Genomic DNA, 19,894 nt, shown 5'->3' on the forward strand with positions numbered 1-19,894 from the left:
TTGAAGTAATTCGTCTATCAATAGATCTGAGATACGCATATAAATATACAATGGTGAAAAGAGGTACCACATCTAAGCTAGCAATTACATAAATATTTGGTAATTTTGTTTTATCGAATGTAAAGAAAACATCGAAAAAATCTTTAATAAAATATTGGTTGTCAAATTCATAAGCTTTCGTTGAAATGTCTCTTAGAAATGATGCAAGTTTTTCAGTAGGATAACCAATTGAAGCAATGATAGGTCTAACAGAGAGGATTGGTTTATCTATCTTAGACAAAGCATCAAATTTGGGTAAAGTATCAGTATAATTAGTAACACGTTCACTTAGATTTGTATAGAATTTTGTGTCATAAATATCACCATACTTTCCGAACCATCCGGTATAATCTCAAACAACCTATCATTAATAGGAATAACCCGTTTGAAAAGAATCAATTCACTGAAAATATTTAGAATGTTCAACTAAAAAAAACTTCGATGAATTACACATTTATTGAACACCCTGTATATTGATGGTTTCTTTTCAAACATAGCTTCCAACACTCTCAACTATCATTAGGGGAATGGAAGTTCAATTTATTGAAACATCTCACCACGAAAATCAATTTTAGTTAATAGCTATACATTTTTACAGAGCTCAGTTTAACACCTGGTAAAACATTATCTTAAAAAAAACTTCGTATTCAACTTACGGAATAAACATAAAACATTACAAAAAATCGTTCATCCCGATTCAAATAAACATCTTTATCATTTTTGAAAATACTACATACTTCATCCACTGTGCATATTAACGATCAGCGTAAGCAAACAAAGTTGCCTATGATCGTAAATACCCACAAAACAATTATTGCAGATAATCTGTTTCGAAAATTTATTTGGAATTAATTAGCTTGGCGAAACCGAACGATTCAGAAATAAGAATTCCCAACACCGGGAGGTCAAACTTAGTCGCTGTATGGTGATCAACTGCATCAGTTGCTGTTTGGAAATATGTTGGATCTTGTGAATTATTTCGTTATTGTTGTGGTTTGTTGTACTGTTAACGGAGTACTGGCACAATTGTACGATGGTGAGTTTTTATTCTACGTCACAGAGTTGCTTTATTCGTTTATTTTTAAGTATACTGCTTCGCCAATCGCTTTAGTGTATAAAACCCTGACCTACTGAACTGTGAAACAAACATTGCATACAAATACAACAGATATTCTAAATATTCACAGCAGGCGAATAACAATGAATACTGGTATTAAGGAAACAATATTTATCTCATTCATAATTTATCAAAATGATAATCAATAATTAATTTATTTCCACCATTGATAGGGAAGTGTCCAATCTCCATATAGTCTTTTTCAACTAAAATTAAATTTTTATCCTTTTCTGCCAGTCTTCTTCGGTAATATTAGATACTTTTTCTTTAGTCAGCTCTATTACCTTCTCATCAAATTTTGAAAAATTATTTTTACACCTGATGTTTTCTTTCAATTTTCCCCAAATCAACTCAATGGGATTGAAAATACAAAAATAGGAGGGAAGTCTCAGTATAGTGTGTCCATACTTTCAGCAATACTCTCAAGGACATACACTTTTTCGAATGTTTTTGTCTGTAAAACTTCAAGTAGTTGGTTTTTGGTATAGTAATCTTCGAAATGCAAATTGTTATCCATTACGTCGATGAGCTGTCGCGAATGATAGGAAGCATTGTCCAGAACTATCACACTATTCGCATCCAAATTTGGGATCGAAGTGTTTTCAAATCATCCTCGAAAATATTAGCTTTCATGTTCCTATGATAGCCAACATTGCAGTCCTTAAGTTTTTTTCCACATAAGTTAAAAGAATTCGGAACCCATCCTTTACTTCCTCCGAAATGCACCATGATTATTCGCAATCCTTAGTTGGCATGCATGTTAGGCGTACACATTCTCGAATCATCAGTCCACCCTTTCATAACTGTGTTGTCGTGAGTGTCACACCAAGTTTCGTCGAAACAAAAAATTTGCCATTTTTCTAGTCTATAATTAAGTAGTTATTTGTTATGTAATTCAACTATTCTTCTGCTTTCCATTTGTTCATGATTTTAAATCTAAATCCTAGTTTCTTCATCCAATTCTGAAGAGTTTTGTCACAGCAGCTTCACGTTATGGCCGGAAGTATTCTATTTCTTCCTCATGATTTCAGTTGTAGAAATCCTGTTGCTTTTCTAACAGTCGTATATTGTTTTTTTTTCAAGGTTTGTTTTTGATTATTTTATGTACAGTTGAGAAAGTAATGTCGGTTTGGAAATATGTTGGAAACATTGCATATAAATACTACAGAAAATCTGAATATTTTTTCAACAAATCAAGCAAAGCAGACGAATAACAATACTCGTAAATACTGGTATTAAGAAAACAATATTTATCGCATTCATCAAAAACATAATATATTTTCTATTATAATTTCTCCACCAATAACCACAATGAAGGTTCATCCCATTTTAAAATTATTTGTACGATCACGTTCCAAGTCGAATTTGCATTTTTTCCTGGAAAGTTCCGATTTGATTTTTTTTTATTTTTTCATACTATCTGAAATTAGAAAACTTCTGAAGCGTGGACTGAATAATTAATATTGCAAAAACAATATATTTTTCACACAGAAAATTTGTTTTCGCGTGACTTTCTTTGAACACGAAAAATAAGGTGAATGTTCAAATGTCGTGAGCTACGTAAATTCGATTTGCGATTTTTTTTTTCAAGTTGGTACACTCGTCTCGAACAGTTACAGTTTCAGCTGTTCAGCATGTTTAATTTGTTGGTGAGAGGCATAAAAGTTACAAGTGTTTTGCATATTTGGTGATTTTCTGCTATCGAAAAAAATTATTTGAAAATTTTGCATCAAATTTTGTGTAAAGACTGGAATTGAGTGCTTAAAAACTCTTGAAATGTTTACAGTGTCATACGGTGATTGTACTCTGAGTCAAGTTCGATCACTGTTTTCTTTAATTATCATGGCGTCGTGCATCGGAAGTTTTTGTCACATGGTGGTACGGTCAACAGGGAGTATTATTCCGCCTCTTGTGATAATCAATACGAAAAAAACGTCCGGTATTATGGAAAAACAATTCACGATAATGCACCTTCTCACTCGTCATCATGCCTCAGCCACTGTATTCACCAGATTTGGACCCCTGCAACTTTTTCATGTTCACAAGATTGAAGAGATCCATGAAAAGACGGCGTATTGCGACAATTGAGGGGATGAAAAACGAATCGCTAAGAGACCTCAAGGACATGTCAATAAGTGTAAATCAGAACTTCTTCGAGGAAAAAACGCTGGCACAAGTGTGTTATATCTGGGAGGGCTACTTTGAAGGGGACAAAATAGGAATTGATGAATAAATTAATTCAGCATATTTTTAAATAGTATTTGCGACACATCTCTATGCAGGATGTGTGAACAGTAAGATGAGACTGTCAAGCATGTCCTATGCGAGTGCCCGGAGTTATCGTCAATAAAAGAGTGTGTGTTCGGCGAGTCTTGGCCTACACCTGCCGATATAAAAGAGATGTCTCCCAGTGACCTGTCCACCTTCCTGAAAATGACAGGATGAACAGTGACCTAGGAGGACCTATTCGGGAGGAAGTACAATGGGTCACATGTGGCCTAAGTGCTATGGGTTTACACTCACCCTTCCTACTCTACAGATACAGAGATAAAGAAGTAGTATTTGCGTAATAGATATGGAACAAATCGTAAATACAGTGAGCGACTGAATTATGGAACAAATTTCTCATTTCACAAGCAATGTACTTTCAACAAAAATCCTGAAATGATCGATTTTTATTTTTGATAGCCGAGTTTCAAATGTATATTCTGAAGATAGAACAATGGTTTTGACGTAGTGACGTCATGTCATACTTCAACTGTAATACTTTCAACTCATAGTTTTGTCTTTATTTGTTCTGTAAACAAAGTTTACGCATTCTTTCTTCAAAAAACGGGCAATATTATTGGTTGGTTCACCCAAATATGACAATGTCCTATAACTGACGTTATCGCATTTTTAATTTGGGTGGACCTGATCCATGGCTTGATTTTGTAGTTTTTTTTGGAAAGGATGGAGTCTATAATATCTACCTTATAACCGTTGTTGACCGCGATTTCTTCAATCAACCTCAGGTCTCTCTGGAAATTACCTTCAAGACAATGGAATATTCAATGGCCTTTGAAGCATACTATTGAATGCAGCAACTTTATGCTGGTAAGGGTATCATCTACGTATCTGTACCATCCCAATCTTCGGCATATTTGTTATTTATAGAGAAGTAGAAAGCCAAAAACTTTCTTTCCAAAAAATAAATCTCTCCTAAAAATATCCCCGTTTAAATCCAATTTTAATTTTATTCTTTTATTCACTACGTTGATTTTTTTTCAGGAGATTATTGTACAACAAATGACGGAACACGTGGCACTTGTAAATATATCACTAAATGCCAATCCGCTCTCAACGACATAAGGAAAGGAATATATCCCTCAGATATTTGCGGTTTCGTTGGCACCCAATCCATAGTCTGTTGCACCGACCCTAATAGTTCAACCATCACTAAAACCACTACTAGTTCAACCACTACTAGAACTACAACAACCCGTATGACTATCACCACTCGTAGATCTACTAGAGCAACAACGAGAAAATCCACAAGTGCGGATATGAAAGTTGGAGCAAGAGCTGCTGAAAGTGAGAATAGTTAATTTTTATTTCGATAAATGAGATTATAATCTCATTTCAACATTGTCTATGATGCATTTTCCATCAATTCCAGTATATTTTTTGGACACTCCGTAAATAGTATCGAAGATAACCGTCTTCTTTTTTAATTTGTTTTAACCAGATGAAAAATTTGAAAAGTACGAAACTATACTGACTGACAAAGAAAGGTAAATACTCATTTGTATTGAAAATATTTCAATAATTTTTTACTTACATACTTGACAGATAATAGTAAACAAACGAGTGAGTTTTAAGAGAAATTGGATGATCGTGATACCAGTGAAGTTCAGTGGTGTATTGCAGATCCTTGATGTCTTATCTCATACACTCCTGGATACATCTAGGCATTGTCCTGATAAAGTGATATATATCCTATTGGGGTAACTCATTCCACCCTACTTCTAACTCATGTCTTAGTGCTGTCAAAGTCTCAGGGGGCTGTAATTTCAGCAGTCTGCGACCAAGAATATCCCACACATTATGCTGATCCATGAAGTCTAAAGTTACTCTAGCCACATGCGGTCTAGCGTTGTCTTGTTGAAATATGGGGTTCTCGATGGTCTCAAGATATGGAAGGCTCCACAACTTCGTGAATGTAATGAAGAGCTGTCATGTTGCTTTTAATAAAGACTGAAGGTGTCCTGCTATCATATGCAATGGCACCTCATACCATCAAACCAACAGTATGGTGAACATGCCTCCCACATCAAACTGGGGATCTCGTCTTTCACCACGATACCTTCTCACTCTTGCTCTTCCATCGTATATACCTAAACAAAAGCGAGATTTATCGCTGAAGATTACGCGGCCCCACTGTGTTTGCACCAGTGCAATAGATTGCGTCAATGCTCGAGAGTCAGTGGTAACACCCAACGGGGATGATACGAAAAAAGTTCGAAACTTCTCATTCGCCGATATACTGTACGCATTCCAACAACCCTTCCGTGTTCTTCAAACCACTGATTCGCAATAGCCCTATTAGAAATGAACCGATCCCTCAGAGCCAAAAGTCTTAATCGGCGATCCTCACGCGCAGTTGTTTCCCTGCGACGACCGGTGCCCCTAGCTCTGTGTTCTTGGCCTACTTGAGTCCGTGTCTGATAACATCTTAGAATAGTACGCAAAGATCGATTGGTTCTTCTTGAAATGTATCTAACTGAAAAACCTGCCTCACGTAAGCCAACATCCTCTCTCAAAATTACTAAGTTGAGGAATACGACGAAGCCTTCGCACTCGAGGCATAGTGTTAACAATACGAAACACTTTACAACAAACTCTTCAACAGTTAAAACACAAATAAGAATAAAAATTGGAGAAATGGTAAATGCTCTCACGAAAAAAACACTGGTCAGAATAGCTTCCGATATAGCTAATATTTTACTGGCTTTTTACTGGCCTCAACATAAATACACATGCAAAACATTATTGAAATATTTTCAATATGAATGGGTGTTTACCTTTCTTTGTCACTTGGTATACCTATATTGCATAATGCTTACATTTCTTCTGAAATATTTTTCGATGAATCTAACGATGATACAACGTAGATATTGGAATGATCTCTTCCACATAAATGTTATTGAATAATTGCAGGATGTTTTGTCGATGAAATTGATATTTAGGGCAGATCTTGAAAGTAGATGAAACGAGAACTCAGATAAAAATTGTTATTCATTATCTGTCTCATGAGTTGTTCGTAGGTAGGTAAATAGTTTAGGCAATGAATTCATCATGCAGAGGTTTGGCATGAAGTAATATTCATAATGATTCAAATTACTATAAAAGCACGACTCAGAATTTGTAGAAACAGTATTCTGACACCCGAAGATGCTGTCGTATAGCGAAACAGATGTCGCGGTTTTATGAACTTTCAAGTATAAATCTGACATTGAGGTGTGTTTTTTGTATAACTGGATGGATCTATGCCATGCTGGTAAACAGAACTACAATTACGACTTTTCAAGACGAGGCCATCAGGTTCAGGGTCACCAGGGGCTGCCCTCAAGGTGGTGTACTATCTCCCCTTCTGTGGTCGCTCCTGATGGATAGTCTGCTTGATGCCCTCGACAGGAGAAAAGTAGATCTGCAAGCTTATGCAGATGACCTTTTCATCTTGGCAAGGTCCACGTCGGGAAGGGTAGCTTGTAATATCATCCAAAGCACGTTGGACATTGTTCACAGTTGGTGCCTAAGGGAGCAGATGTCTGTCAACACCAGCAAAACTGTTATAATCCCCTTCACCAGGAGGAGAAAATTGAACGATCTAACGTCCTTGATAAAAGACTCACCTGAAACGCTCACTTGGAAAAAGTTTCACATAAAGCCAGACTGTCTCTGTAGACATGTCGAAGGATTTGTGTTAAAACTTGGGGTTAAGGTTAAAAACAAATCCATTAGGTTCATTTGATGATTGTCAGACCAATGATCACTGATGGTGCAATTGCCTGGTGGCCGAAGGCTTTACAGAAAACGGTCTGGCTTACAGAGACAGGCTTGTCTGGCTATCAGTGATGCTATCAGTACCAGATCGTCAGCGGCCATGGAGATCCTTCTAGATCTACCTCCTCTCCACATTTTTCTGGAGAGAGAGGCTAGATGGACTGCATATAGACTTGTGCACATTGCCAATTGCACAAATCAATTCAATGCAGAGTGCAACAGACTGTTGGCTGACCCTGGAAGTCACAGCATTCTGGAAGTGACTTCTGACTATATGCCTCCAACTGTCAACTACGAACTCTCTTATAAAGTACTGTTCCCGAGTAGAGAGGACTGGATCCTCCGGGAGAAGGAAATATTAAGAGTTGGTTCACAGATAGATCAAAAACACTTTCCGGTTCTGATGCAGGTGTTTTTAGTCCAGACCCAGGACAGAGATATCTACCTGCCTAGGAACCTATGCGACTGTATTTCAAGCGGAAATTTACGCTGTTGAATTGTGTGCAGAGAGATTGGAAGAATCCAACCTCATACACAAGTCAATATTCATGCGGCGTTGGAAGCTCTTGGCTCCTACCGAGCAACGTCTAAATTGGTAGCAAATTGGCAAAAAACGACTCTCTCCGATATAGGAAGACTTAAAAGATTGTCTCTGATCTGGATTCCAGGCTATACTGGCCTGGAAGGCAATGAGGCTGCTGACTCCCTTGCAAAGGAGGGTGCTGCAAGCAGCTTCATCGGACCAGAACCTGTCACTGGCATCGCTTTAGGCTTTGCCAAACAAACATCGAACACCTGGATGACAAGAAGATTGATAGACCTCTGGCAGAATCTGCCAGGATTGGCTAACTTCAATGCTTTTATTCACCCTTTGGAGCTTGATACCAGACAGTGGTTGGACTACAGTAGAGATGAACTTCGATGTCTAACAGGCCTTCTTACAGGTCACTGTCAATTAAATCATCATATGCAGAGACTCGGACTGTCGGAAGACAATGTGTGTAGCCTCTGTTAGGAAAATGATGAAACAGCAGAGCATATACTTTGTGCCTGCCCCGCTGGGAACCAAAACAGGTTTTTCGAGATCGGCAGAGCCGTAGTCTTACCATCTGACCTGAAAGACCAATCACCATACAAACGAATCGGCTTCGTTAAGAAGGTGTGTTTATTTGGTCGAATGTGAATAGGTGTGAACCACAATAAACCCTTGCGGGTGGCGGTGGAGGGTCGAATAGACCCACTCACTTTAGACCTAACCTAACCTAACATACACGGATGTACTCAACATGCTTTTCTGGCATCGAATGCTATGGAATGAAGAGTTCAATATACGTGCAGAAATGATAACGATCCATCACCTCCACACAAATAGCACCTCAAGCTAGATTTCAACTTAAATTTAATAGATATATTCTGGATATGTATTACCTGTAGACTATCATTATTTTTCAGTGTGCAAACAATATGCCAAGTTCGCTTACGAAAAATCTGAAGATTCGTCATTGTCCCTCATTCCCACGTTTTCCGAAAACCTAGAATGTGCTTTCGAAAAAATACCTCTCATCGTAGGGGGTACAAAAGCATCGAGGCAAGAATTTCCTCATATGGTAAGTTATTATAGTAAGTCTGTGCGTCTAAACATTTTCAATATTTACGAAATATCTACTTTCAGGTTTTTCGATAAGCAAAGCGTTTCGTGATTTTTTTGAAAAGTCATAAAAAATTACACTTCTGACTTTTTCAAAATATCAGAAAATAAAATACAGCAAGAACACTTTAAGTCTATATGTATTTTTATTCAACAAAGTTTCGACATTGTCTATGTCATCTTCAATCACTATCATTCTTAAAGAGAAAATGAAATGAATACAAAACAAATCTTGTTCAATTATTTTATTTTAAACCTGAAGATGATATAGACAATGTTGAAACATTGTTGAATAAAAATACATAGAGTGAATATATATATATATATATATATATATATATATATATATATATATATATAATATATATATATATATATATATATATATATAGTAAAATGGATTAACGGGGTCTCTCAGTCAAAAAATCAAAACTCTGCTCTACTTTGCGAAGCTTTTGCTTCTAATGGAAAGCTTCTTCAGGGCCTATAATTTATTGAGTTGTGGTAGACAGCTGTTTTAGCCTATTGGGCATCGTCAGTACCGGGCAGGCGGTCCTCGATTGAAGACAAAATGTGGCTGACTGACCAACGTCTTCAATTCAATCGGGATAAATGGAACCACCTATTGGTGTGACACCCAAGTCAACTTGCCAAGTTTTTATGTCAGTGTTGGTGGTTTGACCAATCAACCGACAACTGCGGTGACAGAAAATTGGGAAGCTAACCTTGAATGTCATCGAAAAAAACGAATCCACGTGTTTCTAAAAATGATATGAAATCGAGAAAGGTTAATGCAGTAAGCTGCTGGAAAGTAATTCCATGAAAATCAAAAGATAAATAAATAAGTACCATTCTGATCATTCCCATATTGACTTCAATTTAAGAGCCACCGGTAGACAGCTGATTCGGCCTATTGGGCATCGTTAGTACCGGGCAGGAGGTCCTCGATTGAAGACAAAATGTATCATAGTCATCTTCATTATCACCAGAATATGTGAAAAACCAAGAAAAGTACTTAATAGAAATAACTGTGTAACCGCAAGCGAGACATAAGTAAAACCACCTATTGGTGTGACATCCAAGTCGACTTGCCAAGTTTTTATGGCAGTGTTGGTGGTTTGACCAATCAACCGACAACTGCGGTGGCAGAAATTTGGAAAGCTAACCTGGAACGTCATCGAAAAACGGATCCACATGTTTCTAGAAATGATAGTTTCAATTCGTGGGGTTGTAGTCAATAGCTGGGCTGTTACAAAGAAAACTCTGTCAAGCTTTCGGTATATTTCACACCTTCGTCAGGACAACTACAATAATAAGATTATATATCTTGTAAAAAATATATAAATATGGAGAACTTACTAACGTGAGAATAAAATATAAAAAGGTTCAAAAACGTTAGTAAGTTCTCCATATTTATATATTTTTTACATTATATATAATCTTATTATTGTAGTTGTCCTGACGAAGGTGTGAAATATACCGAAAGCTTGACAGATAACAAAGAATTTTCTTTGTAACAGCATAGCTATTGACTGCAACCTCACGAATTGAAACGATTTATAGTGTTCCGGCGATGTCTTGAATTCATTGGAGCCTCTGGAGACACCATACATTTTTTTCTATGAAAGAGAGGACATTGGCAGATCAAGATCTTCAGATGATGTGGTGCTGCAAATTTTTTCGAGTTTTCCTGCAGGTTAAAAGGCAAATGCGCCACTGGAGTAAATCAAGTCGCCCCGGAGCGCCAATTCATTTTTTTGTTGTCGTTTCATAATTACATAATTTGTATTACTTTCAATGAAATGTTATATTTTGATTGAAAATATAGGGTAACATGAGGTATTTATACCCTTCAGCCTTATTTTTTGAACTTCGTCTCTTAGGGTGGAAAATTTCACCAACTCCTTAACTAACGCAGATGCTAAAAACCATCAAAAAATGGGATGATAAACAATAAAAAATAATTGCATATCAATAAGTTTTCTACGGGATGAAAATATACATTCTTCAATTTTCAACAGGCACAGCTTGGGTATATTAGTGGTTCTGATACGGAATGGGCTTGTGGTGGTAGCCTCATTAGCAGAAACTTCGTTCTTACTGCTGGACATTGCCTATGGAGTCAAGACTTGTAAGTAGCAAATAATCTCATTTCACATTCCCCTTCGACTCCTAGAAAATATATTTCATGACTTTCATTCTAACCACCGGTTGTAAGAGGATCGTCAAGTTCAGGTCAGAATTTCTCCTGAACGAATTTTCGTGAGGGTTCAGTATCTCCTGTGAAACTACAGTATTAGGTTGTACGTTTCTATGAGTCTCTTTCAAGCTGTGAGATGAAACGGCGATTCGACCACAAAGGCCGGACGGTCGATTTTTCACCGCTTATTATCCAACCAGTTCTAAGAATCGCACGTTAAAAGAAGATACCTCGTTAATCCTCAGCTCTCACAAGGTTCGGCAGTCTGATTCAGAAATTACTCTATGTGAAAAAGTTTTCTCCGTCGTTAATTGTAATGTTATTAATCTTTCTACTATCATTTTTCAATGTTTCAAATGAAAACCAATTTACTTCACTTCTAAGAATCGCACGTTAAAAGGAGAGACCTCGTTAATCCTCAGCTCTCACAAGGTTCAGCATTCTGATTCAGAAATTACTCTATGTGGAAAAGTTTTCTCCGTCGTTAATTGTAATGTTATTACAATTGACGACGGAGACAATTTACTTCAGTTCCGTCTATCGAACGACTCTCCAGAATCGACAAAACCCAAAAAGCATGAGCAAAACATGAAAAATAATAATAAAAAAAACAATATTCTCATGGATAGCTGGCCAGATGACTAGATATTTTCGAACAGATAACAAAAATGGTAATCGAATTTACAACGGTCTATGCCAGTATTTCTCAAACTTTTCGAATTCACGGCTCCCCGAACGTAAAGACTACACTAGATATTTAATTAATAAAAGTAGGTAGGTGACTGTCTGAACGGATTGCAATTTGCATTTACCGATATCATATTATCAGAGGATTTTTATTAATAGGTACCGACGTATTACCTTTACTCTTCGTTATCTATGTTGTAAAACATAGACTTTGAGACTTTGAGAAACACTGGTCTATGCGAACGACTGATTGCTTCCAGGACGCTAAGTAACTTAATGCTCAAGCAAGGAAAAATACTCGTGGCGTCAAACACGGTTATGTTCTGGGTGCACTGTTCTGTATCTATAGAGTAGAGAGGGCGAGAAACAACACTTATACCACAACACTTATACCACATGTGACCCATTGAACATCCTCCCGAAGAGATGTCCTCCTAGGTCATCGTCCATCCTGTCCTTTCCAGGAAAGTAGACAGTTTACTGGTAGACATCTCCTTTATATCGGCAGGGGTAGGCCAAGACTCGCCAAACACACAATCGCTTATTGGCAATGATAACTCTGTACACTCGCATAGAACATGCCTGACAGTTTCATCTTCCTTTTCACACATCCTGCATAGAGGTGTGTCCACTAGCCCCATATTATGTAGGCTTCCTTAGTTGACAGTGGCTAGTCAGAAATTCTACTGTTAGGCGTAGATTTTTCCTGGTCGTCGCCAGATATTTCTTCGGCGCCAGCTTCCCAGTGTTGCCCAGGGTGATTCTGGCAAGATTGCATCCTTTGATTCCATTCCATCGGCAATGTGATTACCTTTACTTCTGTCTTACCCTTCAACCCACATCAGGATAGTGTTATTATTTACTGAGGCGTTGGCTGAATCTTGGTGGCACTCTAGTACTAGCTCTGCGGTAACACGTTGTCTCTCCTAGGCTAATAGGGCTTGTCTACTCTCAGTGCAGATTGTTATGTTTTTGTCAGAAATTCTTTTCCTGGTTATTTCTTTTGTGGCAATTGAGATACCAGCCAGTTCTGTTTGGACCACGCTGGTATTCCTTCCCATTCTCCACTCAATCCTTAGGCTTAATGATCTGGAGTACACTCCACATCCAGAGCCTTCTTTGGATTTTGAGCCGTCTGTATAAATGCGTAATGCATTTGTAGCATCTGACTCTCTTTTCTGTTTCATTTGTATTTTGTAGGGTTTAATAAACACAAACCTGGGTTCAATTGCATCACTGGTTGCCTGCAGCAGAGGTTGCGTAGTAAGCGCTTCTCGCCATAGGTTTAGCCTCAATTGACCCAATCCTACTTCGAGGTTTACACCAGTCGTGCTCAATCGTAACTTGACCATTAACGCAGCCTCCTTAACGTACAGCTCCAGAGGGGTCAGATAAGTAATTAATTCCATTGCCTTGGTTGGTGTTGTTCTTCTGGCTCCTGTGATGTTTAAACAAGCCAGTCGCTTGAATATAATTTTTGGATGGCCGTTACTTGTAAAACTTTCGGTCCCCATGCAATGGCTCCGTACGTAAATACAGGTCTTATTATTGCAGTGTGGATCCAGGTGACCCCATGGAGTGAAAGACCCCATGCGCGTTCCACTGTCCTCCAACATTGGTCATAAGCCACATATGCTCTTTTTGCTCTGTTATTATATACTAACGATGCGTCCTGGCTTCTTACGTATAGGAACAAAGCCCCGTCATATTTCAATTGATTTTCACAAAACATGAATTATTACACATGACATTTTCTCTCTAATCGATTCGTTCATTTCTCAAAATTGTATGAGAATTGTATAGAATGTTCGGGAATAGCCTGGAGAGTTGGTGAAAATACCGGAACATCTTAAGAAAGTTATGGTGTGGTAACACTCTATTCTCCATTCGTGACGGAGGTTTCCATTTTTTGCTTGAAAGAACTGCTCTTGAAAATAGAGGGGTTGGTAGTTCCACCTTCCAGAAAGTTGTAGAACAGAGAGTGTTCAAGAGCACTCAAGAAAATCTTGAAACTTTCTGGAATGTGAAATATTCGGCAATAATATGTCTCGGAATATTCTAGATCACTGTGAAATGATCAATGGAGTTGAATGTTGTGGTAGCCCTCTACCTTTCATTCATGAAAAAGGTTTCTGTTTTAACCTATAAGGCGAGAGAACCACGTGATGTGGTACTATCACCTATTCAAGTTGAATTTTTTTCATTTTCACCTGAAATGTGTGCCTTCGAAGTCATGGGGGCTAAAAATTTAACCCTATAATGAGTTTTAGATCAGTACAGAACATTCAACAGTGTTGAAAGAATTCCACAACATTGCACAACAAGAGAACATTCCACTATTTTCTATGAAACTTTTTTGTTTTTAGCTTTTGAAGAACTAGAATTATTGCCTTGTAAAAAATTCTAAAACAGTCCAGAACTATCGAGAGTATTTCAGAGCATCCACAATCAGTATAGTGATGCCGAATGCTGAGTTAATCTGATTTCAGAAAATCGTTTTGAAATATTGTTATTCATGGTCTTCTATCAAAAACATTTTCGTTTAAAATAGAAGTGGAATTTATGTTGACAGACGAGTGAAAACACAATAGTCCTGATACTTGGAACTCCAGAAATTATGTATTTTCAAATAAGGTAACATAGCTTACAACTATACGACTATTCCTAAATATTGATGATGAAATGCAGCTGGAAATGATAATTTTTGTATGGGATCACAACAAATGTAATTTAAATGTCACAGTATTTCACATAGAATTAAACAAAAAATCAATTTAGGTGTCACTTAACTCTGATACCTACTAATCTATGCCGGTTGTCTAGTTTCAATTTGAAGTTTTGAAACAAAACCGAAACTTCCATATTTCTCTTAAACTGGAGTTTTTGTAAACTAATCATGATACTTTTTTCCAGAGGAGCCCCCAAGTTAGTAAGGGTAGGAATCACTAACGTGTCTGACACCAACTATCTGCAAGTGAGAAACGTCAAACAAATCATCAGATATCCGGATTATATCGGAGAAAAGTACCATGACATTGCGCTTCTCAAGATGGATAGAGACTATGAAATGAATCCATATGTTCGACCAGCATGCATTCACACACAAAAAGATATCCCTTACAATAATGTCATAGCTAGTGGTTGGGGAAGAATAGAGTTTTCTGGAGATGATAGTAAAGATCTTTTGAAAGTAGTATTGGAATTTTTTAGTACATCTCAGTGCAATTACACTTACAGAAGGGATATAAATCAACCAGGATCTTCTCTAGCAAAAGGAATCCTTGAAGACACGATGATATGTGCCGGATCGACTAAGGAGTATAGGGACACTTGTCAGGTATAACTTATATATATATATATATATATGTTGCTTGTCTTCTGTATAAGAGAAAACTCATGAAGCTCTACTTAGAATATTCATAATGGACAATCAACATTGAAAGTTGAAAGGGATGAATATTACTGGAGTTCAATCCCTTCACCAAACCTTCCACAATGAGATTGTGGAAGGTTTTAAACCAATCAGATTGATAATCCCAAAAATAACAGTATGAAATAATATAGGATATTTCATGGAGCGCTTTCTATCTTTGAATACATATAAAACAAAGTGCATGTGAAATATCATCGACATTTTTCATTTTTTTTTGAAAGACCTATCGATGCTATTATGTGTGGAATATAACATAGTTCAAATGTCCTCCACGACGTTCAATTCTCCATGAATCTGGCTCATAAATCAGGCTGAATTTGACCGATGGCATGGGTTATGTTGGACCGCTGAGGTTTGTGGCTTTCTGTGGCTACAAGAAAAAGTCTAACGAGGTCAAATCACATGATCTCGGAGGCCAGTTCACATAACCTCAATGACCATGCCCTCAAATCGCTCGTGCAGAATATCCAAAGTGACATGAGCTGCGTGGCAGATTATCCAATTCAGGCCTAAAAAAGTTGGTAATCGATATTCGATTCAAGATTGAGTAAATGAAAATGGATTTTGTCATTTGAACTTTGTGCTTGGATTATTATCGATTAGTTCTGAAACATAAAGAATAGTTTTTGGTTGATTGTGACGTAGAGAGAGATAATTTGTACAAATGATCAGAAGAGATCATTTGTTCAAATTATTTCTCAGAAGAGAGAATGATCAGAAACAGTTTGTTTTTTGAAAACTTCAATCACAACTGAGATATTTGGAATACATAAAAAATTCTGATTATTCTGATTGCAAATGTGACATTCTGTCACATTTGCAATCAGAAAGCCAAAAACTTTGTTTCCCAAAAATTATTCACTCCTAAAAATATAACCCCTTCAATTCAAATAAAATTCCTCTTGGCTGGGATTTAATCAAATAGGTGAATGAATGTCATTACGATGTAATCGATGACATAAGTAGATCAAACTTATTCCGTGACATTAAAAATCTTAATTCATGAATGAATTGTGTGTATTTTCTATAATGTTATCCAATTTGGTACTGACGAGCCCTAAAGTAAGTGTCTTATGGCGAAACATCGATGTATACCAGTGAGGATGACAGTGTTCCATGTAAGTGCAATTTATTACCATTCATTTAAAGTAGAACTCCTGCGAATGATATCTGAATTTCATTCCATAACTAATGTTTCGAATACAAACTGAGTGTAGAAAAATATCTTCTGTATAATTCAGTGTTCATTAAGAAGTATTTGTTTCGAAAGAATTTTTTTTCTTTCGTATAATTCAATGTTTACATGAAAGTAGCTGTTTCAGGAGGGCTTTCTTCCAGTTTGTTTCTGAAAGTTGCTTCTTTGCATGATCTACACATCCATGTATAGAGTTACTTATTTTCAAATTGATTACTTCCTTCCTTTCTTTGAAAGATTCCCACATTTTTTTGTATCAAGATGGAGTAGTAATAAGCCAAAAACTTTCTTTCCCAAAATTTAATCACTCCTAAAAATATAACCTCTTAAATTCATAAAAATATATATAATAATATAAATAATGAGTGGGAAAGTAGGGATTCAAATAACAGGGTGACAATTGAAAATATTTCTGAATACTACTCACTCACATATATACACAATCGATTGCTTCAAAAACACTTCACTAACTTTCTTCGAAAGCTTCTGATAATTCATCTTTCTCTGTTTCACTATCACTGTCGTCATTTTAATCAATAATAATTCATTTTCATGGAAGTGTCAAATCTCAATATAGTCTTTTTCAACTGAAATTACTTTTTTAATCCTTTTCTGTCGGTCTTCTTCGGTGATATCAGATGCTTCTCCTTTAATTAGCTCTATTACCTTCTTGCAGGCATGTTAGGCGTACACATTCTCGAACCACCAGTCCACCCTTTCGTAACTGTGTCGTGACTGTCATACTAAGTTTCGTCCAAATAGAAAATTTGCCGTTATTCTTGTCTATATTTAGTGATTTGTTTACGCATTCCACTATTCTCCTGCTTTCCATAACTGCTTGACGTTTGTTCATTATTTTAAATCTAAATCCTAGTTTTCGTATCCAATTCTGAAGAGTTTTGTCACAGCAGCTCACGTTACGGCCGGAAGTATTCAATTTCTTCCTTATGATTTCAGTTGTAGAAATCTCATTGCTTTTGTAACAGTCATATATTGTTTTTTTCAATGAACACCTAAAGGTTTTGGTAATCCTGTATCACATCGCGTCTTGCGTTCATAAGATTTGTTTTTGACAATTTTACGTATATTTGAGAAAGGAATTTTGGTCAAATCTGATGTTGCTTGTAATAGTTTGTTTCCCTCGAAACCAAACTTGAGATGTAGATTCTCATATACATTGAAATATACTCTGTGTTTCAATATTCAAATGCATCTGAATCTTATACATCGCTATTGGCATCACTACACTGGAAAAAGTCCGCATTGTCATCACACTCGTTATTACTATTAGTATTTGTCCAAGGACGCCACATTTTATAAAGATAACAAAAATTTCAAGGAATTATAACTGCACCAATATCGAATTTCAATACTCGAATCGCGATCAGTTCGTGAACTGAACAGGACAGCGATAACCATATCCTTCTTCTCGATTTCCATTCGTCACCGTAACATGACTTCAAATTTCATTTTATGACTCTTCAGCCAATCATAAAACTCGGTTAGTAAAAAATAATCCAATACGAACTGGGAATTCTACAGTCCACGTGGACTAGTTCGCAGGCAATTCATTTTTATGTATTAGTTTTTTTTGGCCTTTGAGAGTGACGACAACTTCAAGTATGCACGATATCGTTTACTTCGACTATACCCATTTTGATATTCCACTAAAATGCATTTTTCCCTTCTTTTCAGGGAGACTCCGGAGGACCTCTCCAGATATATCATGAAGACACAGCTGACATCAAGTGCATGTATGAAATAGTGGGTGTTACTTCTTTCGGACAGTCATGCGGCTTAGCGAAAAATGTTCCTGGTGTTTACAGCAGGGTATCGGCCTACGTTAAATGGATAGAAGATAATGTTTGGCCTAGATAAAGTAGCAACAGTGCATAATCTCATCCGGAACTGTGTTTATATCCAAATTCTCATTTTTTTTACGTGATTCATTATAATTTTATAAATAATTTGGTTGGTTTATTCGATCTTAAATATTATAAATCAAAATCCCTTGCCGAGACGGTCGTTCAGTCAAAAACTACCGAACGGATTTCCACACGGGTTTTACTTACTTACTTTACTTTACTTAGTTACTTATGAAAGGTAGGGGCGGTGGTGCAACTCTGCTATTTATTGTTGCAGTATAATTTCTCATAGAATAATTGTCTAGTTTCTGCACATAAACGATAAATTTAATCAAAATCATTATTCCGCAAGGTTCACAACTTTGTTCGTTTCTCGATGCATCGTCAACTTTAAATATAGCTTCGCATCAAGCACGGACAATTAGCTGCCCAATTGCGTGTAATATTCTCATGACTGGGTTAAAGAAGTCTAACAATGGTAATAATTATTTCAATCCGTGAACGGAGGCCTAGACCATTTCCAACATAATAAAATTCATATCAGTAGTAAAAGATTTCAGGCAGGAGCACCGTACGTTTATGCACTGACTGTGAAAAATACGATTGGGGATTGAATTGCCGTGTTCCATTTTTAACAACTATCAAGAGATTTTAGTGGTTATTTCCTCATTTAGAGGGAATACAAAGCTGAAATCATTCTCTAAAGCCACCCTTTATCAAAAGCCTTTTCATGTTATGCAATTGGATATCATAAGCAAGGAATTTCTGAAATTCGAACGCCTGACGATTCTTACTACTTCCTGGAAGTTGGGGAGTGCAGTATCAATCTCCCAGATTGCACCTAAGGTGGAGGAAGCTAATGAATTGGATGAGTACATGAGTACCATCATTATTTCTTTTGATCATTGATTTTCTTCTGACACACAATTTTGCCATCAGCGTAGTTATTTTTAATCTAACTTATTCATAATAATAAATTAGATCATCGAAAGGAATAATTCGTTCAGGCCAGTCTCAGTCCCCTGCTCAGTAGTTAGTGGACTGACACCTACTACTTCCCTGGCTAATACTACGAAGGACTGGCTAATACCAGTGCAGGATTATTCACTGAAGTTATTCCTACATATGATGTTGGCGATACAACTGCCGTAATAGTTTTTCAATCATTGGAACACACTGACAGACGGTTTCGGGCTGTTTGGCCACTCATCAGGGCAAGGCAGTGTCTATCATCAACATGAAGTCGATGATTTCCGATAATTGAAAATCGAATTCCTTCAGAGTATCATTCCTCGAACTTTATCTTGCGTAACCTTAGATTTTTTGAATGTTTCTGGGTGTTCCGGAATATTGTGGGCTGCTCTGGAATACTCTGTGATTTTCTTAACTGTTTTAAATATTCTAGAGAGCGGAACTGCTAGCACCTATATCTTCAAGAACGCACCTTTTCAGAAAAAAACGGAAACCTTCTTTACAGATGGGTGATAGAGGGCTGGTTCAACAGCTACAACAGTTATAAAAAAATACGTTCCGAACGATTTGAATTCTACTCCACAATCCATTTCCAAAAAAACAACACCCGCCATTCGCTTTGTATTTAAAACTCACAATAACAAATATTACTTCCCAACAGCATTTCAATAATCAAATTGTGAAAGAGTTGAC

At 36.8% G+C, this 19,894-nt stretch overlaps 1 protein-coding gene across 1 annotated transcript; it reads left to right on the forward strand.

Annotated features, from left to right (window-relative positions):
• The first annotated feature begins 914 nt into the window (after positions 1-914).
• Positions 915-18,331, forward strand: LOC111510144 (venom protease). The gene is made up of 6 exons (XM_074169615.1): positions 915-1,075; positions 4,427-4,729; positions 8,654-8,808; positions 10,871-10,980; positions 14,650-15,073; positions 18,060-18,331. Exons 1-6 carry the CDS (start codon positions 997-999, stop codon positions 18,240-18,242), a joined length of 1,254 nt encoding a protein of 417 aa, XP_074025716.1. The 5' UTR covers positions 915-996; the 3' UTR covers positions 18,243-18,331.
• Positions 18,332-19,894: the final 1,563 nt, after the last annotated feature.

This window comes from Leptinotarsa decemlineata, unplaced genomic scaffold (genome assembly GCF_025532065.1).
Source record: "Leptinotarsa decemlineata unplaced genomic scaffold, Ldec_3_MD MMD2_P_RNA_scaffold_5, whole genome shotgun sequence".
Taxonomy (NCBI): Eukaryota; Metazoa; Arthropoda; class Insecta; order Coleoptera; family Chrysomelidae; genus Leptinotarsa; species Leptinotarsa decemlineata.

Bases quoted from the DNA above. Each gene is read 5' to 3' on its own strand.
- LOC111510144 (XM_074169615.1), top strand. From the start codon at position 997: ATGTTGGATCTTGTGAATTATTTCGTTATTGTTGTGGTTTGTTGTACT. The intron at 4,730-8,653 runs GTGAGAATAGTT...ATTATTTTTCAG, and splicing joins TGGAGCAAGAGCTGCTGAAA to TGTGCAAACAATATGCCAAG. The intron at 10,981-14,649 runs GTAAGTAGCAAA...ACTTTTTTCCAG, and splicing joins TGCCTATGGAGTCAAGACTT to AGGAGCCCCCAAGTTAGTAA.